At 39.8% G+C, this 23,837-nt stretch overlaps 1 protein-coding gene across 1 annotated transcript; it reads right to left on the reverse strand.

Moving 5' to 3' along the window:
- Positions 1-268: 268 nt before the first annotated feature.
- Positions 269-21,315, reverse strand: LOC134623086 (GTPase IMAP family member 8-like). Its single transcript, XM_063468298.2, has 8 exons — positions 21,273-21,315; positions 18,110-18,121; positions 16,043-16,051; positions 11,637-13,613; positions 11,482-11,597; positions 7,741-8,006; positions 7,179-7,616; positions 269-395 (listed from the first exon to the last, which is right to left on the reverse strand). Exons 1-8 carry the CDS (start codon positions 21,313-21,315, stop codon positions 269-271), a joined length of 2,988 nt encoding a protein of 995 aa, XP_063324368.2.
- Between the last annotated feature and the right edge of the window lie 2,522 nt (positions 21,316-23,837).

Genomic DNA, 23,837 nt, shown 5'->3' on the forward strand with positions numbered 1-23,837 from the left:
CCTGCAGCTGTTTGAACAGCGAACACACACCAGGAACACCTGTTCAATCAGTCACATTACTTTTGATCTGCAGACAGACTGAAGCGATTCCCACGTCTGCTGTATCAGGATGTGAGACAGGAAGCTTTAATGTCTAAATTGATTAAACGTAAAGTTTCAGAGCTCAAACATGCAGCTAAACCACCAAATGAACTATTTTCTGTGGCATTAGAGCTCTTGTCCTTTTTACTGGTATGTTTGTCATGTTTATAGATTTTTAACTGCCAGGTCACAACGCCTCGGGTATAGGTGATATAGGAATCTTTTCCAGTAGAAGAAGAGTTATATGATCCGTGAAACGCTCCTTTTTGACTGGGCAGATGCTGCTGACACCACCCCGCTCTCCCTTTCCTAACCTGAAAAAGAGGTTTGAAAAAGGAGGGTAGGGGAACTGATGAGGAGTCAGGAAATGAAAAGAGGTGTCCGCCGTGTTGAAACCACAATGTGAAGGAGATTGACTACACTCCTAATTCAGCACAGCAGGTTCTAACCCCATTGTTATATATAGGTCATGTAAAGGAGAAGAGCCTGTGAAAAATATATCTGTTACAAAGGCTGTGACTTTAAAGAACCAAACTTTGACTCTTACCTAAAAACCTTCACTCAGGCCTTATACTGAGTGTTCAGATGCCAGCCCCACTTATTGCTCTGTCATTGTTGATTTTTCCAGCAGCTCTCTGACCTTAGAGCAATTCTTGTTTCTCTTGTTAAGAATATGATGTCCTCCATCACACTCACTGATAATATCACTGAGATCTGGATGTTTATTGATTATTTCTTGCTCCTTCAGATTATCGTCACGGGTCAACAAGGTCATTGTGTAACGTGCTGCTTGTTCACCAAATACATTTTGAATTACTTTAATATTTTTTTTTCCTCCTTGGTGAATCTGAACGAGCAATTCACTAGCTGGGACCACGTTCTCATTTTAGGTTTGACAGCGTTTTAGTAGGTAAAGGTGAATGCTTGGACATGAATTGAGCTGCGGTTTGGGGAAGGCCTCGAAGGGGACTGGCGATGGCTCCCGGGCCTGGCAGATCCCCATGTACTAAATAGAAATGAAGAAGTTAAAGAATTGAGAACAAGGAGAGAGGGAGGGTGTGGCACATACACGAGAACGAACAGCTTGCAGAACTGGGGGAACCTATGTAGATGACAACCGGAAGAAGCGTGTTTGGAGGTGTGGTCCTGCTCCTGAAATTCTGATACATAATCTCCAACAAAAGAGAACAATTTCTCTATTCACCTCCTTTTCAGTTAGTTCAGTTTCCGTGTGAAACACAAATCAGTTTACAATGTGTAAATAGGCTCTCTGACATGAATAAATGGATGCTGGATTAATGTTTCAGAGAGCACAAAGTGTATTTTCTAGGATTTACAAGACTTGTTTTGGTGGAAGTTCACACAATATCATGTTCTGTTTTATCTAAAACATGATAACAATACAATTTGCTTCTTGCAAACTAGTCTGTCCATTCAGACCTTGTATATGTGTTTCCACATTGTGTCTATTCTGTATTTAATTCTGTTTGCTACTATGAGATCACCAAATGTACGGATCCACTTAGCTAACGACGTGCCAACACACCTATTTCCCAAAATGCCGTTGAGCTTTTTGGTTTAACTTTTGTACCTCATTAAAATTTCAGTTAATGCATCAACTTTTGTTTCTCAGGCTATGAAAAAAAACTTGCAACTAGTTTTTAATTGTGCATGTTGACTCCTTCACTGCTTTCAGTCTTTTATTGAGGCTATATTTTAAAATGCCTATGATGACGAAATCTGTATCTGAGAAATGTCATGCAACCATTTTGGCCTACTTACCAAAGTTTCAAGCACATGGACATGATTCAGTCATCAAACCTGAGGTGTTGTGATGTAACATCACAACTTGTCTCTCTCCTAATGCAGTCTAGTAGGATTTGTGTGCACTGGTAAGGAAATGTTATGCTTGTAGGTACAATTTGCAAAGGATCCTCGAATGCCTCACAAAGACTAGCAGAAATATCAAAATCAGAAAGACTTTATTTATACCCAAGGGGCAATTAAGATACAACAGAGCAGCATGACGTTGAAGATAAGGACAGGGCATAAACAGGCAATAAGAGTGAGATAATAAATGCACAGAATATACAGTATATACAGTTTTAAAATTTCACAGTTTTAAAATTAAAGTGGCTGAATAGGTGAATAAATAACTGTAAGTGACTAAATGTGAAAAAAGTGTCGGTAGTATAAGAAGAGTGTAGTTTATGTTTCTGGTGTGGGAAATGGTCTTATAGGGCTTTGGAGTTGACGTCACGCCGCAGTGCATTGTGGGATCGCGGCGCCATGACAAAAGGCCACAAATCAAAACAAACACTGTGTTGGAAGCAGGACTGCCAGAACCACACTTAAAATTAGAGATGGCACGATACCACTTTTTTATGTCCGATACCGATATCATAAATTTGGATATCTGCCGATACCGATATTAATCCGATATAGTGTGTTTTTTAATCAATAAAACTGTTTTTTTTTAATATCTTGCTGCATTTTGTATAAGTTCATACTCAAGTTTAAATAAACAACAACACTAAAGCTATTCTGTTAAACCTGTATGTAAAAAATACACTGCACCCAAAATATTTCATAGTTCAGCAATACTGATCAATCTAATAAACTTAAACCTACTCCATCCTTCCTATTCTGGTATTTTAAAGAGTACTTAGCAGAAATATTAAGCAACCTAACTAATAGGGTTGCAAACTCCCAGCAAAAAAAAAAAAAAGGGAACCACCCCCACCCTCCACCTCATGATGCTGAATCGACGTAATCAACTTTAATTTGATGCAGTGTGAAAAAAATGCACAGAAATAAATTATTTTTCAAGAATAATTAAATATATTCAACATCTTTCTTCTACAGAATTGCAGACTGCACAGATGGTACTTTCCCAAAGGAAAAAGTACTATAGCTTACTAGGGTATATTAGACTTAACAGTTACTATATACAGTAATGGACTTCTATACATTTTACATCAGATTAAAACTTTGGGTGTAAGATTCAGATAATTATTTATTAAAAGCTAGACATTTTAAATGAGAATAAGAAAGATAAGTATGTCTTTGTGCCCCCCCTTTACCTGTTAATGCCCTATCGGCCCCCCTGGCTAAACTTTGCTAGATCCGCCCCTGCACAGTTACCAGCTGTCAGCTACGTAGAAAAGGATCCTGGTCTAGAAAGTAATATTAAATAAATTCTAACAACAGCTTATCAAGGTTAAACGTGCTGCTGTTGTTCAGCCGCTGGTTTCCTCTTTCTGGTGCAAAGTGGGCCAAAAACAAAGAAGAGAGACGGACTCACGACAGAAAAGCCGATCAGCTGATCTTTAAGCAGTTTCACGATTGAAGTAGCAGCAAGAGAGGGAGAGAGAAGAGGCTCCATATATCGGTTGTTAAGCTTAACGTAGGTACGCTTTACAAACATTCAGAGATGAACTTACACACTTGCTTTACTTCTCTCTGGGATAACTTCCTCGGAGATGAAATGCTGGATTGCTAGCGAGGCTAGCACAGCCGCTAAACACAGCCGCTCTATCACGTGAGCACACTGCTTCGAGGTGCTACGGTTACAAGCCGAGTTACGTCGTGTCGCAAGTTTTGTGAGGTGCTTTTTTGATATTTAATGGATCGGATTACATTTTTTAATTTCTCGCCGATATCCGATCCAGTAACTTAGGTCAGTATCGGACCGATACCGATACTTAATATCGGATCGGTCCATCTCTACTTAAAATCAGCGCAAAACACAAAGGGCTGTATCGCGACCGATTGCGCCCAGACGCCAAGAGACGGTACTTTGAAAAAATAGCGTGCATCGGTAATGTGGACCCGTATGAAAAAAGGCAGTGGGGCGGAAACCCAGATGGCCTACTGCCGTTGTCCTATCCCGATATCTTTGCGTACCTTGTCTGTGGAGTCAGCGCATACACGGCGAATCATTTTCGGAATTATAAATTCCTGGAGGCGGACATCTAATTCATAAACGGTTGGGTACAAGATTTGGCCGTTTTTAAGCCTCCACGTTGTGAGTACGTTGACCATATGACCAAGATACAGCCAGAGGTTGCCAGCTGTGCGTTGCCATGTAAATAGTTTGCATTTCATGTGTATGTACTTGCTTAGTACATGTCAACAGATCTTGAATAAAAAAATAAACATACTTTTCTTTTCTGTTTCATATTTTATATGCTGGTTTGCCTGCAATAATGCCAAATAATACGCTACTCCATCAACATGACGTGGTTCTGCAGCATCACACATTAGGATGTTTTATCTAATTATCTATGACCGCAGCACATTCAAAATAACACTAAAAGCCTATTAAGAGAGATAAAGGGGACCAAGGTGGCTCTCCTCCTCTCATTCCTGCAGGAAATGCAGCGGAGGCGTCGCCCAGAGGGGAGCCATTGAAATGCGGGGTGAAGAATGTGAGAGGGGTCATTGATGATTTTGGCTGCCTGTCTAAGGGCCTGTTGGCTGAAAACCTGTGCCAGAGTTCTGACAGGCAGGCCAATGATTTTAGATCACACTAATGCAGTGTGCTGCAGTCTGTTCCTGTTCTGAAGGCTGAGGGAGTGGAACCAGCAGGTAATGGAGAAGGTCATGATGCTTTCCAACAGGGGCGATTTTAGCCCATTTTTGGGGGTGCTGAAGCACCCCCAAAGATTTCTTACTGTTTTTGACAATATTTGCTGTTTGTGTGACACACTACTAAAAATATAAAAAGCATACAGTACTTAATTGAGATGGAACATTTTAACAACAAAAGTATAGATAACCCCCCCCCCTCCCAAAATGGTTTGTTCCAGCTCGGCTCTTCCCTGCTCTGGCTCCAGCCAGAGCGATGGTGGCTGAGACGCAGCGGAGCGGAGGCGTAAGTGCCTGGCTTAAAACAGGACATATTAGCTGCATTTAACCTTCAGTTACTCTTTATGTAGTTAGGTAGGAGTCAGGCCATGTTTCTTTTTAGCTGAAAACATTACATCCAGGTAACCTGCAGTGTTGAAAACGTGTTTCCCTACTATGTTTGCTACCCTACAATCCTACTCTGTAGTAAAATCAGCGATATTTGACCGTCCTGTTGCTCCCATTGAAATTTATACAGCCTATTTAAAATCTAAAACTTAACATTGTCCGTAGCCTGCTGCTGTTACCACTGTCCTGTTTGAAATGTAATGAGAGAAACTGGTTATTTTTGTCATATGTGCATGTGCCGATATTGAACCCAAGGTACTAACTAGCTAACTGACTGAATGCCCATTAACCTTATAGCTCCTGTTGTGTGTGTGTGTGTGTGTGTGTGTGTGTGTGTGTGTGTGTGTGTGTCTGTCTGTGTGTACAGAGAAACAGCCAGGTTCATAATGGATATGAGGAAGTTTTTTCAAAAAAAGGAGCCACATTCAGGTAAAAGTGTAAGATCAAATGATCCCTCAATAAAAAATAATGTTGGATCAGTGTTTCAATATTTATATCCTTTATTAGATGTACATGTGGTTTGGTTATTTGCCTTTTGGTTGAAAGTACACTGAGAGAGGACTTTTTTTATTAGTGCTCTTAATAGTATATTTTTTTTAATCTAATTGAATACAATCTATTTGTGTATGATTGTCAATCCAAAGAGGGAGAGAGGAAAGAGGAGAACATGAGGAGAAAGTACAAGGTCAGGAAGAACCAGGTAAGTAAAGAGACCGGGAGTACTAACAGGCAAAACAGAAACTGTTAAACTGGCAAAGAAAAAAAAACAAACAACTAATTTTACTCATACAATCTGGAAGTTGTGTTCTCCCTATATTAAAGCTGCTATACAGAATCTGCAAAACAAACTGGGTTGTCAGCCCTGGCACTGCATTACCATATTGAGCTTCAGTCAGAGGAAGTCACGGTTGCCAAAAACTTTTTGAAGCTCAAGAGTGAGGCTGGTGCCATCCCAGATATGTTAAGATTGTACAATCTTCTGGATAATCAGATCTACCCCACACTGAAAACTGTTATTCGGGTTGCCCTAACAATCCCAGTTAGCAGCTGTAACTGTGAAAGTTCTTTTAGTGTCTTGAGTCAGCTCCATACCTGGCTGAGAAGGACCATGGGTCAAAGCAGACTCCAGCACCTGGCTGTGATGTCAGTTGAGAAAGAGATGCTTGAGAGACTTGACCACCAAAATGTGATAGACAGATTTGCCAACCTCAAGGTGAGGCGACATGGGTTAAAAGAAAAGAACAAATCTGCAGAGCCATAGTAGTATCTGCAGTAAAGATCTTTTCATACATTGTACCATAGGCCAAGGTGCCTCCATTTTTCTAATTTTTTAATAATATTTTGTACATTTCAAAGACTTCTATTTTTGGAGTGCATTTTTTATGTATCTGTATTATATTATACATACACATTAAAAGTGAATCTCTGTCCAAAAAATGCGCTCAGTTTACTTTTTACTCACTGTGAGCATCATTCATTATTCTCCCACAGTAATTAAGGTTAGTATATGTATTTTTTTTTTTTTAAATTCCAGTCCATTCTTCTTTGGCAGTAGTAGTCTTTAGCAGCATTTAAATAACCTTTATCAGATTTGATGGTTTTGTTACAGACTTTTCAAAAAAGTGTTTTGCTTTTCTTTCACAAATGTGGGGATTAAATTGTGTTAAAATGTACAAAACAGTGATGTCATGTTTTGTGACGAGGACCCAGGCACAGAGAGACTTGATGAATTTAAGAATCTTATGATTTAATAAAGAAATTTGCAGACTTGCACAGAGAGGGTAAAATTATGATGACTGATAATGGAGATGAAGACAACAGACGATGAGGACAGGGAGGAACAGGGGTTTAAATGCACCCAGGAGACAGTCAGAGGGAACTCGGGACAACTGGAGACATTTAAGGATGCAGGAACTGACAGAGACAGGGAAGAAGTCTCATCGTGACGAGTAAAGTTTATCTTGCTTGGCTTGGCAGCTCTCTGGGTGCTCAGCACCCCCAAAGCTCTGATCCTAGAATCGCCCCTGCTTTCCAGGAAGGCATAGTAAAAAGTCATGATGATGGGTGTGCTGACTCCAAAGGAGTTGAGTTTCCTAAGGAGGTATAGCCGTTGGTGGCACCTCCTGAGAATCTCCTCTGTGTTGGCAGAGAATCTCAGGAGGTTGTCAAAGATGGTTCCCAGGTATTTGTACTCCTCAACTACCTCCACTGGCTTCCCGTGGATGGTGGTGGTGACTGAAGCAGCCAGATCCCTTTGCCTTCTGGAGAAGGTCACCACCATCTCTTTGGTTTTGCTCACGTTCAATTCAAGTTTGGAGCTGTCACACCACTCTACAAACTCCTGAAGAGTAGGCCTGTGGTGTTGTGAGGGGCCTGACAGCAGTGACAGGAGAACTGTGTCATCAGCATATTTAACCAGGTGACAGTTGGGCTGTGTGGATCTGCAGTCATCGGTGTAGAGGATGAAGAGCAGGGGGGAGAGCACACAGCCCTGGGGGGAGCCAGTGGAGGTGGAACGGAGAACAGAAAGAGAGTTGTTGACCCGAACTTTTTGAGTCCTGTTGGTCAAAAAGTCCAATATCCACAGGATTAGCTGATCATCCAGGTGACATTGGGAGCAAAAGTTTAGTGGCCAGGATATGAGGCTGCAGAGTGTTGAATGCTGATGAGAAATCAGCAAACAGAAGTCTGGCGGAGGAGTCAGGGAGCTCCAGATGTTTGTGGATGGAGTCCAAGATGAAGATTTTTGCGTTATCGACGCCTCTGCGTGCACGGTAAGCAAACTGGAGTGGGTCCATCAGGGGGTCAGCTGCTCTTACGATGTGCTGTTTTATGATCTTCTCCATGGCCTTCATCACCTGGGAGGTGAGGGCCACGGGACGAAGATCATTCAGAGACTTTGGGTTGTTTCTTTTGGGGATGGGGATGACTGTGGAGTGTTTCCACAGCTGGGGGACGGTGTGACTGTCAATTGAGTGTTTAAATAGAGTCCGGGACACACTTCCTAGTTGCCCTGCACAGTGCCTCAAAACTCGACTGCTGATGTTGTCAGGGCCAGGTAAGCTCCTCTCCCTGGACCTGTTAATATTATAATGGATTACATTGGCATTTCTTTATAAGTCAGTATAACACATGTTACCTGGCAAGAGAAGCAAACTCAACAAATGTACAGATAAACTTAGCAACACCAAAAGGCAAAAAAGACTTTATCCATCTCAATATATAATTAACATTTACCTGATGTGCACCACTTTCTTTATTATGTCCATTGTTTTCATGCATGGTCATAATTCATTGCATATGCATTGAATTATGGGACAGTCTTTTCTCCTCTCCTTTCATAAACGGTAGTCCCAGTGTATCCCATCCAAAAGGAGGCAATAGAGAAAGTAATGAAGCTACTTTCCTTAGTGGAGAATTGGAGCAGTTCATATTATGGCCAAAACACAAATACTTCTCGGTCACCTCTTTCAGTTTGGAACTTTCCTAAAAAATTGACTATTGAAACACATTAGCAGCCTTCATCCAACTGTCCTGCAGATCCACTGCTTTATTAAAACATGGAAGCTGATTGCCACGATCAACCTCTCACCTCAGTAAAACAACATCTTATTTATTTTCAAGGTTGAGTCTTCTCTTCTCTATGATGAAGTTGTTGTTATTAGAGATGACAGTGACACTCTGTCCACTGTTTATGTCTATGTAGGTTCTCAGTCATCTGGGTCATGGTAGTCTAAGGAACCTGGAAAGAAAGCCACTTTACTTCTTTATATTTCTTGAAGACATTTCTTCTTCCACTATTGATGCTTTTCTTCTGAAAGACAGAACAATACAGAGCAGAAAGGTTAAAGGGATCACAGTAAAACTGATCACTTCTACAGCAGCCAATCAGTGTGAGGAGACCAAAACTTCACACACACATGCATGCGATGTCCTCTTCAGTTCTCTTTGTAGCTTTTTGGTGTAGCTGAACTCATCTGTGCATTTGAACCCTCAGCACTTGTAGCTCGTTAGTCTCGTAGTATGATTCTTGCTTTGCATTTGAGAGGCCCTGGGTTCAAATATACGGTAAGCCCATGGACACCATAGCATGAAAGGTATTAGAAGTAAGCTGGCTGAAGATCGAGCACATTGCTGTTCTTGGACAATGGAAGAAGATTTTTCATAGTGTTCAGACTGTGTGGGCTTCTGGTGTTGACTAAGAGAACTTTCACTCCTTGAAGAGTCAGTAAGCCTGGTTTTACAGCAGCTTTAGGATTTTGCCATCTGATTGCAAAGGTATGGATCAGCTACGTTTTTTTTTTTTTTTACCTTAAACTATTTTGGTCTATCTTTTCTAGCTTATGTCCAAAAATTAAATACACTGACTTTATCTTCCATTACCATATGTGTACAGATTTGACCATGACTCCTTCTTTCTCCTCATGCTTTCATTTTTATCCCTCAGCTGTAAAAGGCTAATGGGGTACTGGTGTCACCTCGCAAGTAATGTAACGTGTAAATGGTGATGTCACACAGCCCCCTCCATCTTCTCTTTACAATCTATATTCAATATATGTTCATAACTTTACTTAATTGAATTTGGCTGCAGCAGGTTGAAGGTGTAATCAGAGACTGACTGCTGACAGCAGGCTCAAACAATCACAGGATGATGATAGCACTGCACTGTAGAGAGGTGGCTGTAAATTTTAAAACTTACTGGCAGCTGGATGCAAGTAATTTACTGTAAAAAGTGTTCATAGTAACTTTGTAAACATTTGTATAGCAAAAAAGAAGTCCTGCTGTAATTGATTTTACAGCAAAAGTTCTGCAACTGGAGTTTGCAGTAATTGATATCACTTTACTGCAAATATCACAGTAGCAAATACTGTGAAATCACAGTACTTGTTGTAATAAATATTTTGAATATAATAATTGTCAATTTAATTTATTGTGTTTGATGTTATTTAATTTACAGTAAAATTACAAACCTATTACAGTATCCTGTTCCAGTAAAGTAACTGTAAATTTAATTTAGAGTAAAATTACTGTATAATTCAATTGTATTGTCTTACCATTATTGTAATGTCTTACTGACATTACAGAAGTTTGTTGGTGTGTGTATTAATCTCGTTTCATTATTATTTAAACATTGTTGTAGTTCTCTTTAATAAATGTGTGTCTTCAGTTCCAGCCTTAATTTTCGGTCTTTTTGCACTTTATTCTCATATTAACAAGTTTCTCTGATTACACAACATTCAGATTGTCTCTGATTATTATTTTTTTTAATTTTGAGCTAATTTTAGCAGCAGCACCTGATTAAAAAATAATCCATCCACATTCAGTCTCGTCCATTTTGAATCACTCAGCACAGATGATCACACACTTGAAGTTCCGAGCTGAAAGAAGTATTTCTACTTCATTTGAAGTTTGACTGCAGGTCAGAGTTTGTCCAGCAGCTGGTGCTGCTGCATGAAACCAAACAAACTGATTCATAATGATGACTGATGCAGTTTTACCATCCTTCTGTGTGCAGATTATTTTCACTTGACTGTTAACCTTTTAATTTGTTCCATCTAATCACTGAATAAAAAATGTGTTTGACACAGTGGAGAAAACATGAAATAAATGTCTGCTGTTCTTTCACATCACAAGCTCATCATCTTAAACATCTCAGTGAATCTTTTCATGGGAAACTGGTTCGTTCCAGGTTTTGTTTTTGTTAGAAAAGACAACAAGAAAAAAAACTTTGATCAATAAATTTAATCTGTTCAATTCATAATTCATCATATAAAAGATCCAGCTATATGTTAGACCACAGTTTTAAAACACATTGTACACAATCTGACAGACTGATCGGTTTAGACTAGAATTTAATATACCCTCAATCATTACAAGTAAGCTAATAATCAGTAATGATTAATATCTTCCTATTCAATTAAGTAATAAAAACTATAATATTATTAAATCTCTTATTTAATCTAAAAAAGTCAACAATAATAAGAATTACAAAGATAGATACGCTACCATGATTACATTCTGTCGTCATGATAGTGTAACTTTTACAAGTTACTGCTAAATGATGAACATCACTGTTTAATAAATGCTGGATTTTTCACTTCAGCCGTGGGAGTAAGATGCACTGCAACTCCAACTTCAGTGGTAGGTGGAGCACCAACTGCAACAACAACTCAGCTGTCCTAAAGAAACATATTGTTTCTTTAACTTTATGTCTTTCTCTTTTGCATCTCATATATTATGTTTTTCTTCCATCCATCTCTCTAAACAACACATACTCAAAAAATTATTACTATTACTGTTATTATTTTTGATCTATTTTCTTGTTAATGGAGCATTGACAAGCTGCTGATAAATGTTATTTTTCATTGATTATTACTGTGTAACACAATCATTTAATTTTCTTTTTGAAATTACAGATTTTACTTTGAAACCAGCTACAAGTCCCACTAAAGCTCCAGCTAACGCTCCTACTGCAGCCCCCACTGGACCTCCTATAGCTCCAACACCAGCTCCAACAGCAACTTCAATGCCAATTCCAGCTCCAGCACCAGCAGCAGCTCCAGCCCCAGCTCCAGCACCAGCAGCAACTCCAACATTAACACCACTATCAGCTTCAGCAATGACAGCATCCCAATTCCCCTGAGTAAACTCATTCCTTCTTTCTGCTTTGTATCTTGCTTCTTTGGCCGTCATCTTTGGATCTTCTTTCTGAAGTCGTTCCATCTCTGTTTTTATGGCTTTCTCTGCCTTGTCAAACATGTTGGTGGTGTAGCAGCATCCTCCATTTCTCTCAGTCATTGTGTTGATTTTCTTTAGCAGCTCTCTGACCTCTGAGTGTTCCTTGTTTCTGCTGTTAAAAACATGATATCCTCCACGGCACTGACTGATGAAGTCTTTGAGATCTGGATGTTTGATTGCTTCTTCTATGGTGTCCTGCTTCTCATCATCTTCATGGATTACCAAGGCCATTGTGTAATGAGCGGCTTGATCACCAGATATCTTCTGAATGATTTTCACAGTTTTTTGTTCTTCTTTGGTGAATCTGTTTGGTTGGATCACAACCAGGAACACATGAAGACCAGGAGCAGCAAAGGAGATGCATCTAACAATCTCTCTCTTCACCTCCTCTTCAGTTAGTTTAGTTTTGTACAGACCTGGAGTATCAACTACAGCCAGTGTTTGACCTTCAAACTGACATGTTTCCTTCTGACACTCTGATGTTACAGAGGAAGAGGAAGCTGTTGATCTAAATACTTTTCCCTTTAAGATGCTGTTTCCTGCTGCACTCTTCCCAACTCTGGTTTTTCCAACAAGAACAATCCTGAGGTCGGCTTCTGGTTTGTTCATGGCTCTCTGAGCTTCTCTAAACATTTCATTGGTGTAGTATCCTCCTCCATTTCTCTTAATCATTCTGTTGATCTTCTCCAGCAGCTCTCTCACCTGAGAGGGATCCTTGTCTCTGTTGTTAAAGACATGATATCCTCCACCGCACTGACTGAAGAAGTCAGAGATAACAGGATTATCATTGATCATTTCTTCTATTGTGACTCCATCTGCCTCAAGATTGTCCCCACAGGTGAACAAGGCCATAGTGTAACATGCTGACTGTTCTCCGAACATATTCTGAATGATGTTGACAGTTTCTTGTTCTTCTTCTGTGAATCTGTTGGCCTGAATCACAACCAGGAACACATGAGGACCAGGAGCAGCAAGTGGGATGCAGCTACTGATCTCTTCCTTCACCTCCTCTTCAGTTTTTATGTTGTCAAATAAACCTGGAGTATCAATTACAGACAGTTTTTGACCATCAAACAGACCTGTTTTCTTCTGACACTTTGATGTTATTACAGAAAAACCTGCTGAGGATTTAAAAGCTTTTTCTCCTAAGATGGTGTTTCCTGATGCACTCTTTCCAACTCCAGTTTTCCCAATAAGAACAATGCGAAGGTCAGCCTCTCTCAACATTTCAATGGTGTAGTATCTTCCTCCATTTCTCTGAACCATGGTGTTGATCTTCTCCAGCAGCTCTCTGACCTGAGAGGGATCCTTCTCTCTGTTGTTAAAGACGTGATATCCTCCACCACACTGACTGATGAAGCCACTGAGAGCTGGATTTTTACTGATTAATTCCTTCATGGTGTCTCCATCTGACTTCAGCTCATCTCCATGGGTGAACAAGACTAATGTGGAACATGCTGACCTTTTTCCAAACATCTTCTGCATTATTTTCACTGTTTCTTGATCTTTTTCTGTGAATCTGTTGGCCTGAATCACAACCAGGAACACATTAGGACCAGGAGCAGCAAAGCAGATGCATCTCTCCATGTCTGCTGTCAACTCCTCTTCAGTTTTATGGGTATCAAACAGACCTGGAGTATCAACTACAGCCAGTTTTTGACCTTTAAACTGTCTTGTTTCCTTCTGACACTCTGATGATGTCAATTGAAAAGCATTCTCTTTTCCTAAGATGGTGTTTCCTGATGCACTCTTTCCAACTCCAGTTTTTCCAAGAATCAAAATCCTGAGTTCTGGCTTCTCTGGTTCCTCTTGCTCTGCTGAAGAGCATTAAACATCTTTTATTGATGATTGTATAAAGTTACATTTTACCATTTCCTTTCACTAAAGTCAATATTTTCACATTTCAAATTCTGAAGATAGAAAGTATACTTTCTGTTCTATCGTGTACAGGCCAAACTAACATTAAATCGCTGAGTGAATAAAAAGAAATTCAGCAGTCCAGCAAATTGTTTAAATTTAAATACATCCAAGAAAAGAAAACCTGGGAGAGTTGATCAGTAGGAGTGAGAGAAGAAGAAAAGGTAAAGGCAGGTTCAAGATAAGTGATGGAAAAATGAAGTAAGTCTATGCAACACTCTTTACAGTAAGCTGAGGGAATGCTTCTCTCTCTCTGTCCCTCAAATGCATCCTTTTCTCAGGTCTTGTGGCTCCTCTGCTATCTGTTTTCCAAAGCACTATTACAATTATGTACAAGTGCAACGGAACTGTTTTTCTGCAAGCGCGTCACACATATCCCTTCCCAGGATAACGCTGGAAGTTTATCAACCAAACTTTCTTTCTCATGTGCACGTCTTACACTATTTTACTATTTCACTGTTTGGAGACGCCAACACAAAATGTCATGGTACAGAGTCTAGTGACTCCATGTTTATGTTTGTGTTTATTAATATTTAGTTATTTAGTTAGTTTTCCTGGTTATTTGTTAATTATTTCCAGTGTTTTGGTGTTCTCTGCGCCTGCCTTGTGTTGTGTCTAATGTCCATGGTTTGATGTTTGTGTTATTTCCTGTTTTACTTTGACAGTCCCATGCCCTGTATCAGTGTATTCTGTTTTGTTTCCTCCCTGTTTTGTCTCATCTGATTAGTCTCAGCTGTATTCCCTGCATGTCCACCATTTCCTCCTTCCTCTGTGCGTGTGCATATAGTGCGTGCTTCCCTTTTGCTTCATGTCGGATCGTCTGCGTTTTATTCCTGCGAGTCATCCCCTACATTTCCTCAACTGGTTTTTTCCTCTGTGTTTCCAGGTCTCAGGTTTTTTAGATGTGTATCAGGTTTCATGTTTAGCTTTTCCACTATAGCTTTTGTTTGCTCTTTTCTAGTTGTTCTTGCCTTTTATTTGTAACATTTGTACAGCCCTAAATAAAGGCTCGCCTTTTGTTATCATCATCACTCCGTCTCCATCGTCTGCACTTGGGTCCTATCTCTCTCCACTCCACACCATCTTCCCTTTGACTTCTGTCACCACTTTCCCATAAAAAATGCAAACAGATATTGTAAATTTCTGTGTTCTGTGAATAAAATCCTGTTGCATGAGAATTGCTAATTATTGCATTCTGGTTTTAGTTAGATTTTCAAATGTTTTTGGACTTGGGTTTTAGATTTGGTGGATGGAGCATTAATCTGCTGGTAATTAGAGAAGCTGCACAAACCACAGGGGGAAGTTCTCAAATAGATACGTACTTTATTGCAGCAATACATATTGCACATTACAGTAATAAAACAACTCATAATTGTTTTACAGGTGTTTGCTGCCCTATACTTCCTCTTCCAAGTGCTAAATGTTTACTGGTAAATGGAACAAACTTTAAGCAGATGAACAGCAAAAAGCCTTTGTCACTTCATTCCTCTCTGCAGGTTTACTGGAAAAGCTGTTCAAATCTTGCTTAACTTTCACATCTTATAATGTCAAGAAACTGTTGATGATATTGATTCAAAAGCAGTTATTTTCCTAATAGAGTCTTTTAATTTTCTTTCCCTAGGTTCTTTCTGACTCTGGGCTTTAATCAAAGAAAACAATTTTTTTTCAGTCTGTGCTAGTTTTTGCTTAACTTTTGAGAATTGAAATCCATATTGGGCATTTTATGAATGTGTCGAGTTTTATTACCCTTTACATAAAATTAATGTTACAGATTAGTCTTCTTAAATGTACTCACCAAGGCGAGTGTATTTGCTGGCCATGTCTGTCTTTTACGGGCAGTTGATGTGATTTTCTGTCTCTGCTGGTGTTCTGCTGCTCAGCAGTTTCCTCTTTATCGTGCTGCTGTGTTTGAACATGTGGAAATGTGTCTGAGAGGTGGGGCAGAAAGGTCAGTAGGAAAGAGTTGCATGTCATTCAAGTTGCATTACTGTTGTATGAGAGATGACATCATACTTTGTGCATGTTTTGTTTTTGGTGGCTTGAAAAAAAAAGGTCAGCTAATCTCTAACCTGGGTGTGGAGCTCTGAGCACTGATAGTTAATTATGTTGCTTTCACAGACCTGCATGCAGACTCTGTCTTGGACATTAATCTTGTGACTCAAACTAGGAGTATAGTGGCTTGTGCCACCCTGACTGAAAATGGACATTTTATATGTCACCTGAGTGTTAAATGCTTCCTTTCCATGTCACCATATTTGGTTTAGCTTTTTAATAAATGAAAGAAAACTCATATCAAAGGTATGATGTCTGACCAGGCAGCCAGGGCAACATCCAGAAGCTATGCAAATATTTTCTCTGTCACATATCACACAGGCAACACTATTCCCCAGTGTGTAGAATTGAAAAGCATGGCGATGTTATGGAAAGTTCTTCCAAAAAAAAAAGAAAAAACCCCACAAAACAACACAAAATTTTTAGCTTCCTTTGATCAGATGCATTAATTCTTATTACTAATTTAACTGTGATGTTTTGTTGCCATATCAACATTTGGATAGGCTGTATTTGCTTTTTAACAATCCTAAAGATTCTCACACTGGCTGTGAAGAAGGCAGGACAGGAATCAAGTGGACATTATCCTATCTTCAAGTTTTTTAAGCAAAGTTTGGTCGATGGGGTCTTTCTCTGCGGTCAAATGTATGACCTGGAGAAGCGGGACAGAGTGCAGTTTTGTGAGTGACGTTACACAAGATTACAAAAGTTTACATTATTCTGTTCAGACAGCTGAAAAAGATCCAACCTCAACTTGTTCTGCAGCATCCGAAGCCCAGTTGTGTCTCTGGTGTTGACAGACACCATTGCCTCTCAGACATAAAGATCTTTCCATCAGTTAAACAGCCGGAAATGTTGCAGAACATTAGGCGGACCACCTCTGGTGTAACCTTACCGAAGTAACCGTACCTGATTGGAGAAGCATAGGCTGGATTAGGAAAAGGAGTGGATAGTTGATTAAAAGCTGACTGGTAGACATTATTTTAGGCGCTTCTCTCAAGCTGGTTGGTGCCAACCAGGAATAACCCAGACACGGGCTGTTTTTTCAGAGTCATTATAAACCATATATGCACCACCACCATCATCACCACCACCTTTACCTGCAAGTGTCCCTCCTTTTCAATGATCTCTTTTTTGGCAAAGTAAAAGGAGCCATTCTCACACAGCTCCCCTGGCCAGTCCTGACGCCGCGGCCGTTTGGCTGGCTCCAGATTGAACTGCACTGTTTGCTCACCAGCTAGAAGGAAACAGGATCCATTAATAACAATGCAAACTCCTCTTTCCATTAAGTAGTTATTTACACAGAGAAGCTGTCTGCTTCTTGGCGTAGCAACCAGTGTGTGAGTGAACTAATGTTTTAAAAAGATATTTAATGGAAATTCATGTCATCACGGTAGGTGGGTGACCAAATCTGGGAGAAATACGTTAAATTCTGTAGCTTTGGGTTTTTTAAACATTTTTTTTATCATATACATGTTAAGAGTTGTATTGATCTTTTCATAAAACTAATGGAAAAAGAAAACAAGAGTGTTCACAAGAGTGTTCACAATAAAGAGGGATAAAAAGGAAAAACAGTCACGATTTATACTTCCAACAACCAGTTTATGAGTTAACCTTTAAACTGGTTGTAAACCTGGAGGTAGGTGTGTAATCAAGTGCACTGGCAGGTTGTGTGCATGTGAGTCATTACAAACACATCTTAGAAATACATGTACGTGCCAAAGCGAAATGACTTTATGCCAAATAAAACAGGATGCATGGTTCAAAATGTCTTATTGGTGATAGATATGTAAGTGAAAAGGAATTAAAAAGTAAATTAGGATTTAAAGTTTGGTTTTATGGATCAAAGCATCAGGATATATTAACACTCTGTATGGCAACTGTAGGAATTTAAGAGTCTTTTAGTTCTTGTCTGAGGGGATTCACTGTTGCTGCAAAAAACTTCCACTTCTGTGAGATTCTTGGTGTTTCACGCCTCTTTTGAAATACAGAAGTGTGGGACTAGTCAACTAGATTTTTAAATGTTAGCTGTTATTAGTTTTGTTTTATTAATGTACAGCAGGAGTTTAAGGTTCAAAGTTACGATGCCACCAGCCACTACCTGGAGCTGCACACCTGACGGATGGCTGCACTCCTCTTTGGCACTCTGTGCGAATGCAAGATATAAATGAACAGAGATGGAAAATGAACTTGTGACAGCCGTGATAACCGGTGATGTTTTGGGTTATTATTAGTATAATTATGGAGAGTGAACAAGAGTAAAAAGATCAGTGTCTTGTTATTTGTTTAAGCTATCAACATACTGGGAAATGATGTAAGTACCTGACTTTTGTTTTGTTACATGAACCTGCTGCACCTGCTTTAGGTTGGTAAGAAATGTCAGGCACAGTGGGCAGCGACTTAACTATTGGTACCTCTTTTAACTCAGCCACAAAGTGGTAGGGCAGATAAAATCACAGAGCAGGGTCAGCAGATGCTGAGGCACATAGTGCATAGACATCCTCAACTTTCTGCAGAGTCAGTCACTACAGACCTCCCAACTTCATGTGTGTAGAGTTTCATGGTATAGGTTTCCAAGGAAACAGCTGCATCCAAGCCTTACGTCACCAACTGTAATGCAAAGCGGCAGATACAGAAGTGTAAAGCACGCCACAAGTGGGCTCTAGAGTAGTGGAGACGTGTTCTCTGGAGTGATGAATCACTGGCAATCCAACTGATGAGTCTGGGTTTGGCACTTGCCAGGAGAATGGTGGAGAGGGGATTATAGTCTGATGTTGTTTATCAGGAGCTGGGCTTGGCCCCCTTAGTTCCAGTCAAGTGAATTCTTAATACTTCAGCATACCAAGACATTTTGTGGGAACAGTTTGGGGATGGCCCATTGCTGCTCCAACATGACTGCGGACCAGTGCACAAAGAAAAGTCCATAAAGACATGGATGAGCTAGTTTGGTGTGGAAGAACTTGACTGGCCTGCGCAGAGTCCTGACCTCAACCCGACAGAGCACTTTTGGGGTGAATTAGAGAGATGATTGTGAGGCAGGTTTTCTCATCATACATCACAAATGTGCTTCAGGAAGAATCATCAAAAATTCCCATAAAACTCCTAAACTTTGTGGAAAGCCTTCCCAGAAGAGTTGAAGCTGTTATAGTTGCAAAACGTGGGCAGAGATCCTATTAAAACCTATGGATTAAAACTGGGATGTTCAATACATGTAAAGTTAGACAAGCAAATACATTTGACATTATATTGTATTTTGTAAACTGCCTGAACAACAAACACTCTCTGCAGGTAGACGGGTAGTCCATGAATGCCTAACGACTGCCTTTGTGCTTCGCACAAGTATCAAAACTGAGCTGAAAGCTGCTTGCATAAAAATGAAGTTTAGTAATTATCAGGAAAACACACCTACATTGATGAAGGGAGCTAATAAGCTTGGAGGTTTACGACTGTAATAGCTCAAACAACCAGTTCTCAACTTGGGACCAGTTCTCCAATCCCATTTGTAAAAAGACTGTCACTGTAAGGATGTGCTTCATTGATTGTCCAGTGAAGCACCTGTTGGATTTTGTTTATCGCAGTTAATAATTACTAAGGTGCAGGTGCAAAGATCGACTGTTTAATGACTGCTCCTCCCTGTCATTTGAATCCTTTAATGTACCAACAAGAAATTTGACCTTTTTGTGAAAATTGAGAAAGCGAGTGTAAAAAAACAACAAAAGGGTCTATTTGGAAAAGAAGACAAACAAAATGATCAGGATAACCACACCCTCTAAAAGTAGTTTAAATACTTTCCCTTAGGCCGCTTTACAATGAAGAATAACTCTCACTGAAATAGAAGAAGCACTCCAAGAGCACAAACCTCCACCAAGGCAGCTCACTCTCTGGATAGTATTTACTTTTAAGTGAATAATATTGTATTTTGTATACATTCATTTTTTGTTCTTTGTTGATTTTAAATGCATTTTAAGAAGTTTGTAATGCAATAAGAATCAGATAAGGGGGGCATTGATATGTTTAGTTATACAAACGTGTAGGAGCAGGTGATGGATAATGGGTGAATAACTTGAGCTTATTATATAATAATATACTACAGTGTATTTCTAACTAACTAGGCAGCTCATTCTCTTTCTCTTCATAATACTTTCTGTAAAGCAGTAACACATTTTGGGGTGAGCTTGAAAGAAAGGCAGATGTAAACGGTAAATGTGAGATCAGAGGTCAAATGTGCAGACTTGCTCCCTTACATCCTTTTTCAACCTCCTTCCAGCGAAACTGGTGTCTCCTGACCACTTCGAAGACCGAATCGTAACCGTGATCTTCTCTAAGGCCTCCTTCATGTCGAACGGGTGGAGACACGGTGATGTAGCCTGGAAGTGGAAAACTATATCCACCTCTGTGAAAACAAAAGCAGAGTAATTGCCAGTAATCAAATTGGACACACAGTGGCAGCAGGGCAACGCTTTGAGACCATCTTAGAAACATGTCCCTACCTTTATGGTGCTTAATAAAAACTCTTGGATGGTTTCTACTGATGAAGAAAAGTCTCTCGAGACTTTAGGACTCCTCCGGTGCACCTGAGCACCCCATGCCTTTGCAACTACCTCAATTTTGTCATGGTCCATTGATACCCACACAGGTGCATTGTCATTAGTATTAATTGTAACATTCTCTTTTCATAATAGTACTGGACATTCTGTATTTTGTCCTCGTAGCCAAAGCTGTAGTGATTAGAGATCGACCAATGTAAGGTTTTAAAGATTTAGACTAATATTTGGTGATTAAGAAAAATGATGCTTTGATATATCTCCCAATATTTATATATATATTTTTGGATATACAAAACACAATTAAATTTCCCTACCAATTATTATGGGTTATTTATTTATTTTTATTTACTTGTTTACACCTGTCTTTGCTCAGATCAGCATGTTGAGTTTGTGGTGTTGCAAGAGGGAAGTTATAGAGTGCCCTCTGCTGGACAAACTCTCAACACTCGTAATATAGCTGAAGGGTGTTTCTTCCATCTCTTCTTTGCTTATTTAATTTTTATTTATCGGTCATAAATACAGTAAAGCAAGTGGCATATATTAGTCAACAATACTGGGGAATAACATCAGCCTGCCGATACACTGCTTGCACACTAGTGGTCACTTAATCCGTTTATCGGTTATGATTATAGACAAAATACTTCTGCAAATGTTGCAAGTTTTGAAAAGGTAATAATAGTTTAGTTACTAAGTAGAACGTGATATCATATTGAAGTAGTCAGAGGCAGCAAGTGCTAAGGTTTGGGATATTGACTTTTGGTCTATGAATGTGATCTATTATAATTAAGGAGGTTTGGTGGGATTCTAAGACTCAGTCTCTTCACATTCTTTTACCTAACACATGAAAGATCCTTGAATAACAAATCGGGGTTGGATCAGCAAATTTGCCAAATCAAATATGTGTATCCACCTGTTGGGGTGATTTATGAGGGATTCTGGGACTCAGCACCATGCCGCTTGGACTAATATCCATAGATGTGTCCAGTATATTGGTTGACAATGACATTAAAACAGCCAGCTGTAATAATGATGGCAATGAAGTCTCAACTTATCAGAAAACAAGACATGACCTGCAAAAAGCTGAAAAAAGAGAAGTTGTGTCTCTAATAGGGATGGGTATCGTTTAGGTTTTATCCGATACCAGTACCAAACCGGTACTTTTGAAACGGTGCCGGTGCTTAAACAGTGCTCGAACCGGTGTTTAAAGAATGGAGAACACACACTTTGTCCAAAAACCTCTCATGTTTAGCTGTTTTTTTTGTAAAAAGCCTTTTCTGCAGCTATAGAGCATATATGGTATCACTCTTGGCTGGAAGCAGTGCTTAATCAATGGAAAAAACACCAATTTTGTCTAAAAACCTCTCATGTTTAGCTGTTTCCCACTTTTTCTTTGGTCATTTTAGCCTTTTTGGCTAGGGTGAAGGGAGTATCTGCCATCAAACAAGAAGACAGCTGCATGTAACTACGACGCTGTTTGCTAGTTCACCTTACATGCATTAATGTAATAACGTGGTTAGCCTACTCAACGTAAATTACACACGAACAACATTAAGCTACTCACGCAGAGAAGAACGGCTGCTGCTGCCATCATCATCCGTCATCATTTCTGCTACACTGGCAGGGCTAGGGGCCAGGACTCTACTCTTTGGGTTCTTGAGGGATGTTGCTAACTCCGGTCCGATAACAGGCACCACACCCGCAGTAGATGTGCACGGTGTGAGGTCTTGCAGCAAGCTATCAAATACGGTGCATTTCTCGGCTTTAAAAAAAACGCTATGCGTCGCCAGGTGTTTCATCAGATTCGAGGTGTTACCTCCTGTGCACAGTATCACCTTAAAGCACTTGTTGCAGGCTGCTGAGTTTGCATCTTTTGCTGCGAAGTACAGCCAGACTTTTGACCGCTTCGCCTTGGGCATTTTTAATCTGTAGCTCTGCTCTAAAAGAATGTACGTACCTGGGCCCGCCTACTACGCTTGCAACGGTAAAATGATTGGCTAGAATCCCAAGTGTTTGACATCTCAGGAAAAAAAAGCACCGAAATAAAGCACCGAAATGTGCGCTGCTTTTCGGTCTGGTTACTACCGTTTATGTCAGACCCGGTGCCATAATGGCACCGGATACCGGTACCCATCCCTAGTCTCTAATTAACCACATGCACACAACCTGCCAGCCACTTGGTCACACACATACCTCCAAGCTTATCGGTAAACGAACAAACTGGTTGTTGGAAGACTAAATAAGTGGCAATTGCTGTTCTTTTCGCTGGAATGTAAATTATGCCCTAGCTCAGTGCGCATGCTCCAATTTTTTTTTTTTTACGGCGAGAATTTAGTGAATGGATCTGATGTATGATAAAACAAGCAAACAAACAAAACAACAACAAATCTGCACTTATAGTTAGCAGATTTCTTGATGAATGATCTCATGCTGGTTAAACGATGGCTGCAGTGGCACTAAACTGTTAACGGATAATTAAACTGAGCTCACAGTGCAATAACTTATTGGCAGTGTGGACGTTTTAGGGTTTTATTGCATAATTGTATGAATTACTTCAACTTATAGTTTAAGTGTATGAGTAGTTATATTTCAGCTGAGGGTGACTTTAATGGGAAGAGACAAATTCCAGATCGTAATAGTGTTTGTCACGTCAAAATATGTTTATGGGACATCAGGCTGACGTGTCGCTGACAAAAATGTTAGAAAATGTTTCTCATAATGTACAGGTTATGTCTGCGGAGTCACACAGTGTTTCACCGATGCAAAAGGAAGTGGAATATAATGGATAAATGTGAGCAGTTTTCTTGATTTGTGACTTTGTTTGGTTTTGTTTAAGTAAACATTCTAAAAGGACCCGTGGGACTCCTCCACGTCATGCTGAAAGCTGAACACAGAGCTGCTCAGCAGTACCGATCAGGGAGCAAACTGATTGTTGAGTTAGTTAATATCTATGCCCTCATTTGTAATCTGTCGGGATTTTATTTTTGAAAGGATGCTTCCTGCTGTATACGCGAGAGTTCAATAAATAAAATTCACGTTGGTGAATGTTCCGGTAAAAAGCCGATGCCCCACGTGTGATTATTCCTCCGTCTATATCAATAAATAACTTCAGTATTCATGCAGATTCTGCTGGAAGACCCATCTCTGCTAACAGGTTATGGGCCCAGGAAAATATTGAAGAAAAGTTTACCACCCTAAAAGTCGCAAAGTACAGCGTGTTCGGTGAGGACTAGCATGCTAAGTTAGCACCATGAGTAAGAGTCCAGGTGAACCCAGTGGCCGATGGGCAAGGTTAATTTTTGACGGAGATGAGAAGAATTATGAACTGTGGGAGACAAAATTTTTGGGACGTCTTAGATTACAAGGTCTAAAAGACACAATATTGGAGAGTGATGATGAAGATGAGGACGACGAAGACAAGAACGCTCAGGCCTATGCAGAGTTAATACAGTTCCTGGATGATAAGTGTTTATCGCTTGTCATGAGAGAAGCTGCCGACGATGGACGCGAGGCACTGAAAATATTAAGAGA

The sequence above is a fragment of the Pelmatolapia mariae genome, linkage group LG3_W (genome assembly GCF_036321145.2).
Source record: "Pelmatolapia mariae isolate MD_Pm_ZW linkage group LG3_W, Pm_UMD_F_2, whole genome shotgun sequence".
Lineage (NCBI taxonomy): Eukaryota > Metazoa > Chordata > Actinopteri > Cichliformes > Cichlidae > Pelmatolapia > Pelmatolapia mariae.